This window comes from Doryrhamphus excisus, linkage group LG10 (genome assembly GCF_037039965.1).
Source record: "Doryrhamphus excisus strain RoL-2023G ecotype Guam linkage group LG10, RoL_Dexc_Guam_v1.1, whole genome shotgun sequence".
In the NCBI taxonomy this organism is placed as follows: Eukaryota; Metazoa; Chordata; class Actinopteri; order Syngnathiformes; family Syngnathidae; genus Doryrhamphus; species Doryrhamphus excisus.
Window position 1 is genome coordinate 19,239,117 of NC_136366.1, and position 16,478 is coordinate 19,255,594.

At 43.3% G+C, this 16,478-nt stretch overlaps 3 protein-coding genes across 8 annotated transcripts; 1 reads left to right on the forward strand and 2 right to left on the reverse strand.

The window, feature by feature from the left end:
* The first annotated feature begins 183 nt into the window (after positions 1 to 183).
* On the forward strand, positions 184 to 12,856 carry pdcl (phosducin-like). Of its 5 annotated transcripts, XM_078794268.1 has the most exons (14): positions 258 to 407; positions 474 to 557; positions 2,844 to 2,960; positions 3,979 to 4,119; positions 4,217 to 4,360; positions 4,444 to 4,625; positions 5,458 to 5,541; positions 5,747 to 5,993; positions 6,177 to 6,463; positions 7,690 to 7,837; positions 8,863 to 9,199; positions 11,250 to 11,369; positions 11,428 to 11,449; positions 11,497 to 12,856. In XM_078794268.1, the coding sequence occupies exons 1-14, from the start codon at positions 401 to 403 to the stop codon at positions 12,100 to 12,102; spliced, it is 2,526 nt and encodes an 841-aa protein (XP_078650394.1). In that variant the 5' UTR covers positions 258 to 400; the 3' UTR covers positions 12,103 to 12,856. The 5 variants fall into 5 exon arrangements, with proteins under 5 accessions (XP_078650390.1, XP_078650394.1, XP_078650392.1 ...); XM_078794264.1 differs by lacking the exons at positions 11,250 to 11,369; positions 11,428 to 11,449; positions 11,497 to 12,856 and having other exon boundaries at positions 184 to 284; positions 373 to 407; positions 8,863 to 9,785; XM_078794266.1 differs by lacking the exons at positions 2,844 to 2,960; positions 11,250 to 11,369; positions 11,428 to 11,449; positions 11,497 to 12,856 and having other exon boundaries at positions 259 to 407; positions 8,863 to 9,785.
* A 629-nt stretch (positions 12,857 to 13,485) lies between these two features.
* On the reverse strand, positions 13,486 to 14,695 carry LOC144901139 (uncharacterized). Its single transcript, XM_078794269.1, has 3 exons — positions 14,444 to 14,695; positions 14,099 to 14,173; positions 13,486 to 13,850 (listed from the first exon to the last, which is right to left on the reverse strand). Exons 1-3 carry the CDS (start codon positions 14,637 to 14,639, stop codon positions 13,708 to 13,710), a joined length of 414 nt encoding a protein of 137 aa, XP_078650395.1. The 5' UTR covers positions 14,640 to 14,695; the 3' UTR covers positions 13,486 to 13,707.
* Positions 14,696 to 15,161: 466 nt separating this feature from the next.
* rpl28 (ribosomal protein L28) lies at positions 15,162 to 16,210 on the reverse strand. Of its 2 annotated transcripts, none has more exons than XM_058048694.2 (4): positions 16,039 to 16,210; positions 15,619 to 15,742; positions 15,387 to 15,505; positions 15,162 to 15,275 (listed from the first exon to the last, which is right to left on the reverse strand). In XM_058048694.2, the coding sequence occupies exons 1-4, from the start codon at positions 16,117 to 16,119 to the stop codon at positions 15,192 to 15,194; spliced, it is 408 nt and encodes a 135-aa protein (XP_057904677.1). In that variant the 5' UTR covers positions 16,120 to 16,210; the 3' UTR covers positions 15,162 to 15,191. The 2 variants fall into 2 exon arrangements, with proteins under 2 accessions (XP_057904677.1, XP_057904670.1); XM_058048687.2 differs by having other exon boundaries at positions 15,162 to 15,295.
* Between the last annotated feature and the right edge of the window lie 268 nt (positions 16,211 to 16,478).

Consider the following 16,478-nt stretch of genomic DNA (forward strand, 5'->3'; position numbering starts at 1 on the left):
TGACTGGAGTCATCTGGTGTATCCACTCATAACGGGATTTTTTTTTACTAGTTTACATCTGTTCACAATCTAAACTATAACTCTTTACAAGTTTACTACCTTACATCAGCGCATTATCTAAACCATTGCCATATTAGTATTGTTGGGTGTATGTTGCGGCTGGTGACCAGCAGGGGGCGGTGTTACCTGATAGGAGGAGGACCCGCCCGCGCCCCGCTCCTCTCTCCCCACTGGCGGCAGGTGAAGGCTCGTTGGGCGGGCTGCAGTTTTCTCACACGCCGGAGGTAATCTTGTCGACTTGTTGCTGACTCATTCCTTACGCTGTCTCAATTCTTTCACCAGCATTGGGTTTTAATCTTATGTTTCCCGCAGTGGAATGACACGGCGTTGAGCTGCTGTAATGAGATGTGAGTAAAAATTTTTTAACTTCTACGATTCACCCCCCACATTGATCCTCCTTTTCCTGGGTGAAGCCTCTGTACTAGGATCCTTCTGCGCTCTGCTTTTGCTGCTGCGGGAGCCTGCATGCCGAGGTGATGAAGTGACCTCCAGCACAGGTAGGCCAGGTCAGGGGGTCACTGAAAGCACATTATACACGCTGGTTTGGACCTTTTTTCTCCGTTTTGCTTATCGTCTTTTGATTTTTTTAATCGCGATAACAAGATGACATCCCAGTATGCCCCGTTTGTGCTGACAAAACACTTAAAACTACTCACAATTTGGCTCAATCCACCTTGAATGTTGGTCAACAACGTCTTTAGTAAATAATGGAAAGTGAAATAATCTGTTCTCAACTTCAACGATTAATGACAGACGTGACAGTTATGTCGCACGTGTGGAAATACTTTAACCGCTGTCCTTTATTTTGATAACCGGGGTTCACTGCTTTGAAAGTCCGCTTACGAAGTAGTTCAGGAAACTTCCCATGTCTCTTTTGGAGTAGCAGTACAAAAAGCCAAAGAGAAAGCCCAACACGCGGCTAAGACAAGGTTTCCATGCACGCTAAACTGATCTTTGATGAAGACAAGTGTGATATGATAAGGTCTTGTATGACGTTATTCAAGATGGCGGTTTGATTGGCGGGAGCTCAACTAAAAGACAAAGGAGAAGCAAAAGGCACTTCTAGTCAAGTTCATTCATAAGACAGCCCAGTCACTGTTGTTCTGGTGATTGTAATGACTAATAACAAGTTTGTTATGAATGATTTATCACGCGTTAGAGTGCCCTTTTCATTAAAAAGTGCTACCATTCACTGGCATCTCTTGAAAAAAAATCTGGTTTCAGAAACATGATGTTCTTGTCACCAAACAGACTTTTCCTGCCCGACTGACATGTAGCCTGATACCCCCCACCCCACCCCTTTACACACACAAACCTTACGATGTTATCAGCTCTTACACATATGAACAAACAGTTTCACCTCCTTCTCATCCCATTCCAGCTTTATCATCTTCAGTAGATTAAACACGTTGTACTTTTTCATGGTACAGATGGTACAGTCGTCTGTAAGCTGACACTTTCACTTCATAGTAGGTGGATGAGATCTGCATGGCGGTGCGGACACGATGGGGGCTGTATGGGCCAAGAGGGGCATGCCACAGCATGTTAGTAGACAATCTGCCAGCATTTCCTTCCATTAGGATTTTGGAGGATTTTTTTTTCAGTACACAATGAACCAGTCTGGGAAATTTGAATCTGGAACTAATTTGTGTGTAGGCATGTGAAGGAAACCGGGAATCATTTAGGAAGATGTGGTTCATTTTTCCCAAAATGTTCAAGCTTTCCTCCACTTGCCGGGTCGTTTTATAGAACCCATACACGCCCACTTCCTGTGTTTGTACAAGAAGACACATCCCACATGTGTTAATGCATCTGTAAAGATAAACATATGACACACAATGTTCTTTGTGTGTGACTTATCCATACCAAAAAAATCCAAGGTAATTAAGTTCTGTAAATTAGTAATCAGTGAAGACAAGAAACATATGTTGTATGATAATCCAAAAAGTATTTCCTATTTAATAGAAAGAAAAAAAAATCTCCCTATAATTTGTTGTTTCTGGGGCACTTGAGTAAACGTAACTTGGAAAGTTGTTACATATGTTAGCTCAGATCATCTTAGACATGTATTTTTATAATCCGGTTGCATGCAGAATGCTGCATGGTGTCCTAGCGGTTAGTATGTTGGCCCCACAGTCAGGAGATCTGGAGCCTCTGGTTTTCTTCAAACTCCACATTTCTGTGTGGAGTTTGCATGTTTCCCCATGCATGCGTTTTCTCTGGGTACTCCAGGTACTCCAGGTACTCCAGGTACTCCAGGTACTCCAGGTACTCCAGGTACTCCAGGTACTCCAGGTACTCCGGGTACCGGAATGTGAGTGTGAATGGCTGGAAGACCAGAATCGATATCCCAGTGAGCTTCATATTGATTCAGGGGAAGGCTAAAGGATTGTTTTATTTGTCCTTCCTCTAAAACTTCCTGGTACCAACAAGCCATGGAGATAAAGGAATGGAGTTAACGTCAATATGGTCAGGGTACGACTCATTTGGGGCTTAACTGTACATTTTATCGGAAATCCAGAAGCTATATTTCCATTATATTCCTCAAGGAAGTGCATATAGTATTTTGGCAGGTGTTTTGCACTACTAAGTCCTAGAGGCTACTTAATGACTTTTGCAGCGTAGCAATGATAGTGTAGCAGCCTGTCAATTGATTTTTATTTTATTCTAAATGGATGCAATAAACCAGATGTTGGGAGCTTAAGCATTGCGCAGCAGCTGTAAAATGTCCTCTCTTGAGGCAAGATGCTTATTTAGATTCTTATCTCCCCTCCTCCCTGCAGTGAACCCGTGCTGTTACTTCCCCTGTCAGCACTGGGGAGTGTGTGTGCGACACGGCGTGGACCAGTACGAGTGTGACTGCACCCGCACAGGTTACTATGGGGAGAACTGCACCATCCGTGAGTCCCTGCGCCCCCTCCGCACCTGTAACATCCATTCATATCCTCTCTGGGGTTGCGAGGAATTTGAAATATTCTGCTGTAGACAGGGAGAGGGTGTCTGGTAAATGAGAAGATAAGACCGTGTCTTAGCGGTCTAGACCCAAATATTCAGAGGGAGCATGGAAGCACCCCTCCAACTCTGCCGCTCGGCTTCACTTGAACAAGGAAGCCTCACACAGTCATGCAGCGTTTTGTTATTCAATCATTGTGGTCATTAACAGGACCAGCCATTGGCGGAGTTCATTGAAAGAGTTTTGTTATTGTGCTAAAAAGAGACGTTTACATACAAACAGGAACGACTATTGCTGCCAGCTATTATTTGCCATCAGCGAAGGGTCACATTGACCACGAGCATGGGCAGCAACTAACGATTATTTTAATAATCGATTACCATATTTTCTGGACTATAAGTCGCTTCGGAGTATAAGTCGCACAAGGCCAAAAATGCATTAGGTAGAAAAAAAACATACATAAGTTGCATCTTTTGCGGGTAATTTATTTTCCAAACTACTTGACCAAAACAGACATTACGTCCTCTTGGACGTAATGAAGTTCTAACAATAAAAGAATAGAGAACAGGCTGAATAGGCGTAAGATATGCTAACACAATGGTTATTCAGCTACACTAAAAATAAACATGAACAGAAAAGGTGTCCAGTGTTTATGTAATATAAACAGTTTTTTCATTAAGTCGCTCTGGAGTATAAGTAGCAGGAACAGCCAACCTATAAAAAAAGTGCGACTTATAGTCCGGAAAATACGGTAATTGGTCAGTTATTTTTCCAATTAATCAATTCCTTAAGAGTTCACAAGTTTATTACACCATACGACCCATACTGTTTATTATTACACATAGTGTATCTATGGGGTATATACTGGAAAGAAAGTACCACAAAAAGAGTCCTAAGTTGGGGTGGGGTGGTTCCCCTGCCCCCCTAATAATAATGCTTTATGGTCGCCACTTGTCTTCACACAGCGGAGTTCTGGACTCGTGTGCGAGACCTCGTGAAGCCCAGCCCCGATGTGGTCCACTACATTCTCACCCACTTCCGCTGGATGTGGGACGTCATCAACTACACTTTCCTCCGGGACGTTCTGATGAGGCTCGTCCTGACAGGTCCTGACAGTCACTCCAGGAAGTTGAATGAATGTCTTTTCCAGAAAGGAGATGCATAAATGACATCATTTCCTGCTGTGTGTGTGTGTTTGTGCAGTGAGATCCAATTTAATTCCCAGCCCTCCAACCTTCAACTCAAAATATGGTTACCTCAGCTGGGAGTCCTACTATAATCTGAGCTACTACACTCGGATTCTCCCACCTGTGCCAGAAGACTGCCCGACACCTCTAGGGGTCAAAGGTTAACACTTTGAATGCTGTTTTCATGTGCTTTTATTTTCAATCTCAGCCTGCTATTGATTCCCCTGATTTGCCTCATCATAGGCAAAGACGGGCTGCCCGACCCTGAGTTCCTGGTGGAGACCCTCCTGAAGAGAAGAACTTTCAGGCCCGACCCGCAGGGCTCCAACCTCATGTTTGCTTTCTTTGCACAGCACTTCACCCACCAGTTCTTTAAGACCTACAACCGTATGGGACTGGGCTTCACCAAGGCTCTGGCACATGGGGTCGGTTCATGTTATCGTTTCCTTATAGACCATGTTTGATTCTTATGAAGCATTGCAAAGTGCTTGGGAAATGAAAAAAGAAGGATTTGTTTTGTATACAATTGGAAATTGAAAGGGTGTTAACTAGGGACCCTTGGGGGACACCTGAGTTGACATGTCGTGGTCTATTATACTGTAGTAAAGCAAAATAGACCTAGGTGTTTCCCTCCCTTTGGATAGTTGGCGCTCTTGATGTTAGCCATCCGAGTTTATTGAGGACTTGGCATGGCAGTGGTGCCCTTCTCCCCCGAGCCAGGTATGTGGCTGGCTACATACCATCTATCTGTATTCTTTTGCCCAGGCATTGTTGTTTTAAAAAACCAGAGCCAACTGCTGCTTTTCTTGGCAGCAGTTCATATGGCTTTGGAGGGAGCGACCCACCATTCTGGGACGCTTCTGCTGCTTGTTTTTCCTATTCTCACACACTTCTTCTTCAACCCCATCCTCCCTCGGTGCTGTCAGAGACGACAGCATCATGTCTGGCCGCAGTGTTGTCCGTACCTCTGGGGGAAGAACCACTAGCTTTTTATCCAAGACTTCATGCATTTATTTTCTCTGCCGCTTGTATTCATGATTTTGGAATGTGGGAGATCTTCTGACTATGCGGCCAACAGCTGGCAGTTAAGCAGATGTATGAAGAAACAGGTTGAACATGTTGTTGCTGTCAAATGACAACACTTTTTAGGGAAAGAAAATCCCAAATGGTGTCAAAGTGCTTCAGGAGTAGAAGTGTTCGCTAACAAATACTCGACATGACGGGACAATTTTGTTTTGTTTGTTTTTTTTGGTCCAGGTGGATGCAGGGCACGTTTATGGAGACAACCTGCAGCGTCAGCTGAAGCTCAGACTTTTCAAAGACGGGAAACTTAAATATCAGGTGTAGTACGGTCTTAAAGACAAGACCTGATACTTTATTGTCATTTTTTGTGTATTTTTGAATAATAGATTTGGCAGTGATGTACAGTGTTATAAAGGAAATGTACTGTACATATAGTAAATGTATTGCTAATTAGCATTGATTCATATTTGGCCTCATAGTAACATGTAAATATGCTTAAAACAAATATTGTTTTCCTCATTAGTTGATTGATGGAGAGATGTACCCTCCCTCTGTAGCTGAAGCCCCTGTCAGGATGAGCTACCCCCCGAGCGTTGCTCCCGAGGATCAGATTGCTATCGGTCAGGAGGTGTTTGGACTTCTGCCCGGATTGGGATTGTTCGCTACGCTGTGGCTAAGGGAGCACAACCGGGTGTGTGACGTGCTCAAAGTGGAGCATCCCACCTGGGATGACGAGCAGCTCTTCCAAACCACACGGCTCATCATTATTGGTAAGCAGGGGCCACGTTGTTGTTGCTTTTAGGTTAAACTTCATTGTGCAGACACTGCAGGGACATGTTGCTAGGCAGAGTTCATCCAGCTCAATCATAAATGCTTCATATGCTTCACACCCACTATGATGTTATGTTGTACAAACAGCAGTTCAATTGAATGCATGTCTCTCTCCCCCAAAGGTGAGACCATCCGAATAGTGATAGAAGAATACGTGCAGCATCTCAGCGGCTACCTGCTGCAGCTAAAGTTCGATCCCACCCTGCTGTTCCACACCGACTTCCAGTACGGAAACCGCATCGCTCTGGAGTTCAGCCAGCTGTATCACTGGCACTCCTTGATGCCGGACAGCTTCCTTATCAACGGCGACGAGCTCAACTACCCGCAGTTCATCTTCAACACTTCGGTGCTAACACGCTACGGCGTGGAGAAGCTGGTCGATGCCTTTTCTCGGCAAGTGGCTGGCCAGGTAACAATCCACTGGCAGCGGGGTGCATTATGCACCTATTGTACTTGAATACCACAGTGGCGGGTTTTTTTTTTGGCAGCCATACTCGTAGTCTGTCTTGCTTGATGAGTATTTCTGACAGTTTGTGGTCGGGCATGACTGGAGTACTTCTTTTTAAATATGATTTAAAAGTGAAGTGGCGACACAATACGTTGACTATATATGTAGTTTTGTATATACAGTAAAGTCTCGTTATATCGGTTAAAACGAATTACTACTTATTGCGATACTATTTTCATTTCCCGGCAAATTTCTAGTCTTTTATGATATAATTAGCTCCGTTAGTACGATACACGGTTATTATGATAATCCGGTTACTAGGATGCCCTTTTCATCTCCCGCCAGCCAATTTGGTCTGCTTATATCGATACAAAAGCAGCTTAAATCAATTTTTGCTTAAGGATTTCAATACCAAAAAAGAACACGGCGAACGGCTGCTTCCAGTCAACTTTATTTTTCACACTTCCACCACCAGAGTGCAGCACACACAGCGGAAAACACCCGTCCCTAGCGCCTACCCCTCCGGGTGGCAACACCTTCCCTATCGATAGTTCCGGGGTGAATTATGTCCCGGTAACCGGTAATCACTACAGCGTAAGTTTATTTTTATTTACTGTAGTACAAAATGTATTGTAGTACAAAAGCATGCTAGATACGCAATCCATGAACTCAAGGAGAAAATTACATGCCATATCAAAGATCCGCCCACTTTTAATGCAGTTCGGCGCAGGATCGGATATATGGATAGTCCGGTTATATCGGTATTTTTTCCGACTCCCGAGAATATCGATATAACGAGACTTTACTGTATATTTTTTTAAATATAGATTATATTTGCTTGAAAAAAGTCTGCAAAATGTGTTTCATCCTATACAGTATTTATATCGAGAGGTTTATATATGCGCACCAGCAGTTAGCACAAAACGACTTCTTTGGTCAGAGCTTTTCTTCCTGTCACTCACCCACACCAATGACCTGTAGAGACGCAACTGTGACAAAGAGACACACAAAAGTGGCTCAAAGGTCGATAGCAAGTTAGTAAACAACAAGCATGTTATGATGCTGAGTTGTCATTTCGCAGATATTGAAAATATGACATAAAAAATGACTCAAGCTGTCTTTAAAACTGTTACAATCTGCTCGACATTCTCCATGTACAGTCGAGTCTTGTTGTGCTTTGCCCACAGATAGGAGGCGGCCATAACATCAACTCAGTGGTGACGTCAGTCGCCGTGGGAGCCATAAAGGAGTCGCGGCAGCTCCGCATGCAGCCCTTCAACGAGTATAGGAAACGTTTTAACCTCAAGCCGTACGCTTCCTTCGGAGAGTTCACCGGTGAGCAATCAAACTACAAGCTTGTCCCGGCGACCATCGCACACATTGGACCGGCCTTCAGCACATGTGATTGCTAGATTTTACAGGACAGTGAGATGAGCTGAAAATACACTCTGGGGATAACTGGCGCCCGCTGCAAATTGGCCAACCCTTGTCATCATGTCTTAGAGTTAATTACTGTTGTTTGCGTCACTTCAATTTCATGTATGGCCGAATAACAGTCGAGAGTTTGCAACGTCTACCAAACATTTTTACTGTAACTTTTGGGTGGAATCACCATGACATTTGGCACACACCTTCAGGGGATGAAAAACAACCAAAACGTTTTTACAGGGGAAAGGGCAGGACTAAACATTGACCACTTTCCAAAACATTTTGAACACAACCCATAGGGGGCGCTGCTACACGGCTTTTACAGTCACGTGACAGTATACTGCATGTTGCTATCTTCATGGCTAGTGGGCCAGGGGTGTCCAAAGTGTTGCCTGGGGGCCATTTGCAGCCCTATGACTATTTTTTAATATTATATCATAAAAATATGAGGGGAAAAAACCTTTTTGTAGCATATCATTGAAATATTGAAGAAAAAAGTATTTTTAAGTAGTAATATTATGATGAACAAACAAAACAATTACAGTTGTAATTGTGGAAAATTAGGTTGCAGATAAAGTTAGAATGCTACAAGCACAAAGTCAAATAAAGATGACACAGCAGAAATGGAACAAAATAGCTACAAGTTTATGAGTATAAAGTCGTATTCTAACAAGAAAAAATGTTGCAACTAAATCATAATTTTATCAGGGAAAGTAATGTCATTGTAGTAGCAAAGATTTGAATGCAAAGAAAAAATACATTTTTAAAAACGTTGCAGTATTATGAAAAATCAAACAAGGTAAGATGTCATTTTGGGAAAATTGGGCTGGGGAAAAAGTTAGAATGTTATTACAGAATAAAGTTGCTTTACAGGTGTTGCTTTAAAAATATATTAAAGTGATCTAACTGTACCTTTGTGGTAACGGTTTCAGATGACGAGGAAGTAGCACTCACTCTAAAGGAGCTCTATGGCGACATTGACGCTCTTGAATTCTACCCCGGTCTGATGCTGGAGAAGACCCGTCAGAATTCTATATTTGGAGAGAGCATGGTGGAGATGGGAGCCCCCTTCTCCCTGAAAGGCCTCCTGGGCAACCCCATCTGTTCCCCCGAGTACTGGAAGCCAAGCACGTTTGGAGGCCATGTGGGCTTTGACATTGTCAACTCCGCCACCTTGAAGAAACTCGTGTGTCTCAACTCGAGGACGTGCCCGTACGTGGCGTTCAGAGTGCCACAAAGCGAGAAGGACGACTTCAGGACTGATGAGCTATGATCTGTTTTCAAGCGGCCCTCTGAGAAAGTCAAGTGGGCTTTGGCTTCAAAGGAACAATCTTGTGAGGCGAGCAGCTTGTTTGAAGGCACTGTGGCACCACAATGTTATTTGTGCTCACTTGCTGTGTCACACTTGAGCAATGACATGGTCTCATAGTCCAGTGATGACGCCTTATATAGACACACAGTGAGCTCATTAAAACTGGAGGTGTTTCAAGTCTTTGTTTTGACTCTCCATTGTTTTCAACCTTTTGCTGGTCCTCCATTTCCCCACTTGCGAGTCCTTTGTTTCTTTTGGCAAGAAAAGGAAAACTGATCTGGCAGTGAAACAGAAGAACGTAATCACAGGATGTATGTTTTCTCCCTCCAGGTAGGGTTCAGAATGTTAATAAAACCAGTCTGTAACTGCGTAGTAATTTTTTGTAAGTGAAGTTTATTTTTTTAAACCCTTTTCAAACCCCCAGTGATCTTCCTGTTATTACTATGGGCTGCGGGAGTAGGTGTGTGTTGTTTCGTATTGCCCTCTATTGGTGTAATCTGGTTCTGCATTAAAAAGAAGCCAGACGTCACCGCCCCAATTGACGTCAACGTGTTGCCTTTGAGTGCTTCAGGGGAATGTTCCAAATGTTTCGTTACAACAACAAACACGTAAATCGTTCATCTACAGTACAGTCAAGTGTTGCGTGGTAACATGTTAGCTATTTCATATAAATGTAGCACGGATTGTAAGTAGTGTTTGTCAACGCAAATCGTTCGTCTTCGTGTGTCATTGACATAGCGGAAAATACACAGGACCCATGAAGGCATCACAAGTCAGTGATCCGGAGTTAGCATTTTAGCTAGTGAGCAGCTGCTACACGGCGAAAGTGTTTTTGTCGACGAGAATTGGTCCTTCAAAACAAGGTAAAATGAGATTCTATTAAGTAGATAATGGTTGATATTGTATATGGTTGTATAGGGACATAATCTGAGATAATTGTAATGCTGACTTCCGCGTAATGCAAGCTAAAGTGATGGGCTAGTGACAGGGAGCTTGCGGGTTTAAGATAATCTATTTTACAACGACAAGCATATTAGCATCTTAGCACCTCCCTTTAGTTCACTGCTTGTCAATCGTTTGGCCTGTGTGACCAACCGTCACGCATCCCCTTCGTGACAAGCGGCGACCCAAATTGCGCTATTTTTTGCAACTCTAATTTCTGAAATGTCTTATATGAAATGAAAAGAGTGTGCAAAATGAAAAGTGTGCCAGCACAAAACAAGTTTATTGAAACAATGCGACTTTGTATACGATCGTGATAAATGAATTGACATGCTGCAAATTACGGCCACAACAATAGCCCATGTTATTATTATGTTTAGGAACTTTATTATTCGGTTACTTCTTGAAGACATCTATAGATTTATTAAAATACACACAATGCGCACTCGGGATCAACCTGCACTACAATCCAGACGCCCTAATTTCACATAAACCCTGTCGCTTATAAAGATGTCGCCCTGAATTATTACGCTTCACTGGCAATAGTGCATTGAATTAGTATGCATTTGAGTGTGTTTATGTTTAAGTACCACATTTAGGTTAATGCAAAAGATTTGGAAGCTGATGTTCCTAACCCCCAAGATTGTTTGCATAGGAAGGAGTACAAAGGTCACACCGAAATAATATAAATAGTACACATTTTCAAAAGGTTGCTTAATAATAATAATAAAAAAACATTACAATTACAAAGGTGTTCGGGTAACATGTCCATGTAGCAGAAAAACGAGTGAAATAGTAAAAAGACACAGTCTCCTGTGGACAAACTTTCAGGTCAGCAGTTGCCATGACGACCTTAGATGACAAGATTTTGGGCGAGAAGCTGCAGTACTACTACAGCAGCAGCGAGGACGAAGGCAGCGATAACGACGACGACGAAAGGGAGGGAAAGACCATCCGCGACGCTACTGTCAATGAGCCGGAGTTAGACTACAGTCCTGATGGCAGTGCGGTCAACACAGGTACGTAACACACTGATACACACAAACACCACATGCATGTAAACACGTTAATAACGTGTGTTTTATCAGGTCCGAAGGGTGTGATCAATGACTGGAGGAAGTACAAGCAGCTGGAGGTGGAGCAGAAGCAGGAGCAGAAGAACGAGATGGAACGTCTGATCAAGAAGCTTTCCATGACCTGCCGCTCCGACCTGGACCTGGAAAAAGACAAGGAGAAGCAGAAGGAGCTCCAGGAGAAGATTAAAGGCAAAGTAAACATGACGGGAAGGGTGCCAACGAGCTGGACTTTTTAGCAAGTTTGCAACTACGGTGTCTGGCTGTGCTTTTGTCTCCAGGTGACCATGCAGGAGTACAACATGCTCCAGGAGGAAGAGGACGATGAGGACTTCCTCCAGCATTACCGCATGCAGCGCATCGAGGAGATGCGACGGCAGCTGTGCCGAGGCAAGCGCTTTGAACGCGTCCACGAGCTCACGAGCGGTGAGGACTTCCTGGAGGCTTTGGACAAGGAAGACAGAAGCACGCTGGTCGTGATCCACATCTACGAGCCCGACGTGCCAGGCTGCGAGGCCATGAGCGGCAGCCTGATGTGTCTGGCGCAGGAGTACCCTCTGGTCAAGTTCTGCAGCGTGCGCAGCTCCGCCATCAGCACCAGCGCGCTCTTCAGGGACAGCGCTCTGCCCGCCCTGCTGGTTTACAAGGGGGGAGACCTGATCGGCAACTTCGTGAGGCTCACCGACCAGCTGGGAGAGGATTTCTTCGCCGTGGATGTGGAGGCTCTGCTGCAGGAGTACGGCATGTTGCCTGAAAAGCCGCCCGTCATCCCAAAGACGATCCGCAATGGAGCCCTCTTTCAGAGCAATCCGAGCGACGAGGACTCAGACCTCGACATAGACTAGAACCGTCATTGTCTCTGTTGTACATGATTGGAAGACACACCTCGGATCCTGCATGTACAGGTGGTCCTCGGTCCAAGACTAAGTCCGGTTTTAGTGTAAAACAGAAATTCATATATGTTCATATCTTCTTCAAATATGGTCTCAGGCTAGTCTGGAGGGATAACCTCCCAGATCTCCTTGTAACAGTGCAAAGACTCCATGACCCCCCTCTAGCATTCAATCGTCATTATCCTTAATGAGTGACGTGACCGTCCAACATTTGGGAGCAAACATTCATGATGTTCATTTTCACTTCCATGGTGTCGGATTTCCTTTTTTTTTTGCCGCACTGCTGCTTGAGAGACATAATGGAGTGTAAAAAGTTAACTCCATGAGGGATTTAATTCTCAGTCTTGTGTTTACAGATCAAAATTACGTTTTTAATTAACTTTTGTACCGAGGACCACCTGCTCAATTTTTCTACATTGAAAATAAAATCACACACACGGCCATTCATCGTCATTCCACGTTTAAGTTGGCTAGTTGTTGTCGTGCATATAGCAATTTGTGTTTGCTTTAATTGTTTTATGTATATTTATTACTAGTGTTCAAAAATACAACACAATCAACCCCACCCACTTTTATTATCTTAGTATTTCCAAAGAAGTAGTTCAAAAATAGCAAGGCTTCAACGCAGATGGACCTCATTAGATTTTCCCCCGTGCTGCCACATTTTAGTTATTGTTAAACAAAGTAAATAAATCTTTACACACCTCTTCGTTGTATTATTGATCATTTTATGTACATTTTAACGTCCATTTCCTATGCCGCGTGTACTTACTGGTGTCACGGGGGTATCCTGGAGCCTATCCCTGCTGACTTTGGCCAAGAGGCGGGAAGCACCCTGGACTTAAACAAACGCCATACAGAGATTGGAACCCAGACCTTCCTGATGTGTTTTTAATCCATTTAATGTAAGTACTGAACTCTAAATCACGCAATGTAGAAAACAGTGTCATAATAGTACTCACGTTGATGTCAAATATTAATGTTGAACATTACAATACCTCCTATATGCTTTTCGTAAGGTTAGCATGCTAGCTAGCTGCGGCCTCGTATTTACTGTTGGCGGACTGTTGCTAACCAAAGGAGGCGCCAGCAGGTTAATGTGGTCTCCAGTCTACCCTATATGGAGAAAATGGAAGTCAATTTGCGTTTACGTGATAATTGTTTAGATGAAGAAGTAATAGTAATATAGAAGAAGTAATAATTATTCATATTTTATTTTTCCATTCTTTTTAATAATTGTTTTTATTAACTCAAAATGGCTGACCTGTATGGGACCCCAGAATATGTGGTAGGTTTCCCCCACCTCCCGGACCCGAAAAGTGTACTTTCCGCAACTTGAAATGATACAATTTAATACAATAATATAATAATGAGAATATAATTTGGGCAAATTCCGACGTGAGACCTGACACTTGAATGCAATCATTCCAAAGTACGCTATGGTAGTTTTACTGGTACGCATGTATGTCACACCATGTTTTCTGTATAAAAACAGGACAGAAGTTCGGCTTGTATAATTCACTTAGGTGCCTTTAGCTAATATAGGCTACAAGCGGCTCAGTAGAAGCAGGCTGACGTCATTGTGGTCACCATCATCAGGAAGAGGACGCCGGGCCAGCCGTGCAGAGACCCTGCAGCTCCATGCAGGTCATGCCCACAGAATGCATGCTCCAAAAGTAGATGAGTCTCTGCACTGACACCTACCAGAAAGGGAGAAACAACTCTTCAGTGTCACATCAGGTACAGATCTTGGCAAAAAATTCCTACAATGTCGCTTTAGGCCTCCTGACAGGCAGTTTTCTTCTCGTCTTTTCATCACTTTTGGAGTGACGTCCAATTAATGTCACAGTTGTGCCATATTTTCTCCACTTGATGATGCATATTCCAGCTTTGCCTGGGAATCTACTATATTCCCTTCTTGAATTAAATGTTTAGATGCCATACACACCTTGTTGGGACCACTCGTCCCAAAGATGCTGCACGTCCTCGTTCTGATGTTCATGGTGCTCGTGATGTGTTGGATCTTTGAGCACCGAGAAAATGGATGCAAAATAAAAATGTAATAATAAACAGGGAACTTGAAGATTAAATTCAATTCAAGGCTATCATGAATGCATGATAACAGTAGAGGATTAAAAACAGAGGACATAAACAGGAAATGAAAACTATGACAATATAAAATGTAGTGCTCTTGACCTTGCAGCTAGATAACAAACATTGAAAACAAGAGACTTTAATTACAAAATGTTTTCAATTGAGCCCAAATCATACAAAAAAAAAAAAAACTGTGTACCATTTGAATGATGCCAGATCATGCGCCGAAGCTTCCTGAGAGCTTGAGTGAGGTTCTCCAGCTGGTCGTGAAGGTGGATGTTCTCCTCTATCAGAGCATGGATGGTGTCCTGTAGTTCGAAGCACCGACCCGGCACCGTGAGCACAAGCAGCAGGGTCAGCGGAAGCACGATCCCAGGCCTAAAAAGTGGCCTCATGGTGACCAGCACATCATCCTCACCACGGCCCAAACACAGCCCGATTGATTTCTGCAGTGTTTTATCAGCCTGAACACAAAGGGGGAGGAGACTTGTTTTTTTCCTCTTCGGCCCAATGGATGGAAAGCTGCCTGTGGGCTCTTCAAAAATCAATCAAATGTTTCTACATCAGCGAGTAGGGCGATGACTACACTTAAGCCCCCCCACAAATAATTTGGTGTTTATTAAAAAATATAATTGCGCCAACAAATTCAATACAAAGTAGCATATAACCTGTCAATATTTCACATGAACCTTGATTGTTCTGTACTTTCCCCAAAGAACGAGTATTAATTGGCAACACATTGTTGAAAATGGGTATGGAATTTTTCCATTCACTGGTCTAACTTAGGAATTAAGTCAGCAATCCTGACATTTGTTCTAAACTGTTTTTGTGCAAGTTATTCCAGGAACTCCGATGAATTAAAATGATAAAGAATCCTCTGGAAAACTTGGGAGATTTAATGAGGGATCGGAATCATATTTTCCCAAACAAAAAGCCTTTATTTTTAATTATGCATATAAATTTATGCAGTCTTGGTAGCCCTGGTGCGCTTCTTTTTGACCACGACAGGCTTCTGGCTCTTCAGAATGGCACTGGCACGACGCAGGGCAGCCTGGGGAGTAAACGGGGAAACAAAAACAAATGCCCGTCAGCTAATGTTGGGGCCAAAATGGAGTCTGACGCACATGAAAAGCCAAACTGACCATGCGCAGGTCCTTCCTGTACTTGTTCTTGCTAATGATGTGCCTCAGGCTGTTGAGAGTGGCACGGGAGTTCTTGTTGATGGTGATCTTCTCGTAGGAATTAGCAGGCTTGTGCTGACCTGTCAAAGGACAAAGTCTTTTCAGCACATTTTCAGCTGGCGTCCATCTCAATAACGTTCACTACAGCCGATTCCAGAACTTATTTGCAACGGCGGCCAACGCCATAATTTACCTTTACGCTTCTTGAGGACGACAACCACGCCTTTGCCATCAGCGGCGGGCTGCACACCAACAGTCTTCTTGTGCACCAGCCCGTTGAAGCGGAAGGAATTCCTTGCCTTCAGGTTGTTGGGCTCCTGTCATCAAAGATCTTTACTTTAACTTGCATAACAGTCCCCCCCATATTTGATCTTGATATTTAAAATATAAAGCACACTATTCCTCGTGTGATTTAATAAAAAAATAATAATTTTACTACACACTAGTGAAAGAAACATTAGGAACACCCAGTCTCCAATAACAGCTGAATTAAACCTGCGCTACAAAAATCATGCTCAGTTTTGTGAAATTAGTATTACAGTTGTAGTAAACAGTGTCTGTTCACATGTTTATACAGTTTATACGCTGTATCGGATACTTCCAGACCACTTACAGTACTGTACGTCTGTCCATTCCTCTTGAGGAGGAAGCTGGAGCAGTTCCTGATGACCATCCACTGCAAATGGGACGACATGATGGACCTAGACAAAATTACATGTGTCAATGGACAATGCGATGACACACTATTAAATCATAAGAGGGAGAAACATTCAGCGTGGTAGCTCATCTGAGCTCTTGTGCTAATGTTAGCTCGGGAAGACGAGGCCTAACCAACACGACGTATTGCTTCTACTATTCCTACTTAATATTTTATCTACATCGGGATATTTATTAGCACACGGGGTGGGAAACATTATACCGAACAATGGTATCCTACTCAACTCCCCCAATTTAACGCCAAACATAAAATATTTAAGTGGTTTAATAGCCGAGTGCTAGCAGCCGGAGCGACCACGTTACCTTTGAGCAGAGGAAAAGGACCAGAGAAGACGG

Excerpts from the sequence above, each read along its gene's own strand:
- pdcl (XM_078794268.1), top strand. Across the intron at positions 4,626-5,457 it reads CCAAGGCTCTGGCACATGGG|GTGGATGCAGGGCACGTTTA; the intron begins GTCGGTTCATGT and ends TTTTTGGTCCAG. Across the intron at positions 11,450-11,496 it reads GCTCCAGGAGAAGATTAAAG|CAAGTTTGCAACTACGGTGT; the intron begins GCAAAGTAAACA and ends TGGACTTTTTAG.
- rpl28 (XM_058048687.2), bottom strand. The coding sequence starts at position 16,119 with ATGTCGTCCCATTTGCAGTGGATGGTCATCAGGAACTGCTCCAGCTTC. Across the intron at positions 15,743-16,038 it reads ATGGACAGACGTACAGTACT|GAGCCCAACAACCTGAAGGC; the intron begins GTAAGTGGTCTG and ends CTTTGATGACAG. Across the intron at positions 15,506-15,618 it reads CGTCCTCAAGAAGCGTAAAG|GTCAGCACAAGCCTGCTAAT; the intron begins GTAAATTATGGC and ends GTCCTTTGACAG.
- LOC144901139 (XM_078794269.1), bottom strand. The coding sequence starts at position 14,639 with ATGAGGCCACTTTTTAGGCCTGGGATCGTGCTTCCGCTGACCCTGCTG. Across the intron at positions 14,174-14,443 it reads GATCTGGCATCATTCAAATG|ATCCAACACATCACGAGCAC; the intron begins GTACACAGTTTT and ends CGGTGCTCAAAG. Across the intron at positions 13,851-14,098 it reads GGACGAGTGGTCCCAACAAG|GTGTCAGTGCAGAGACTCAT; the intron begins GTGTGTATGGCA and ends CCTTTCTGGTAG.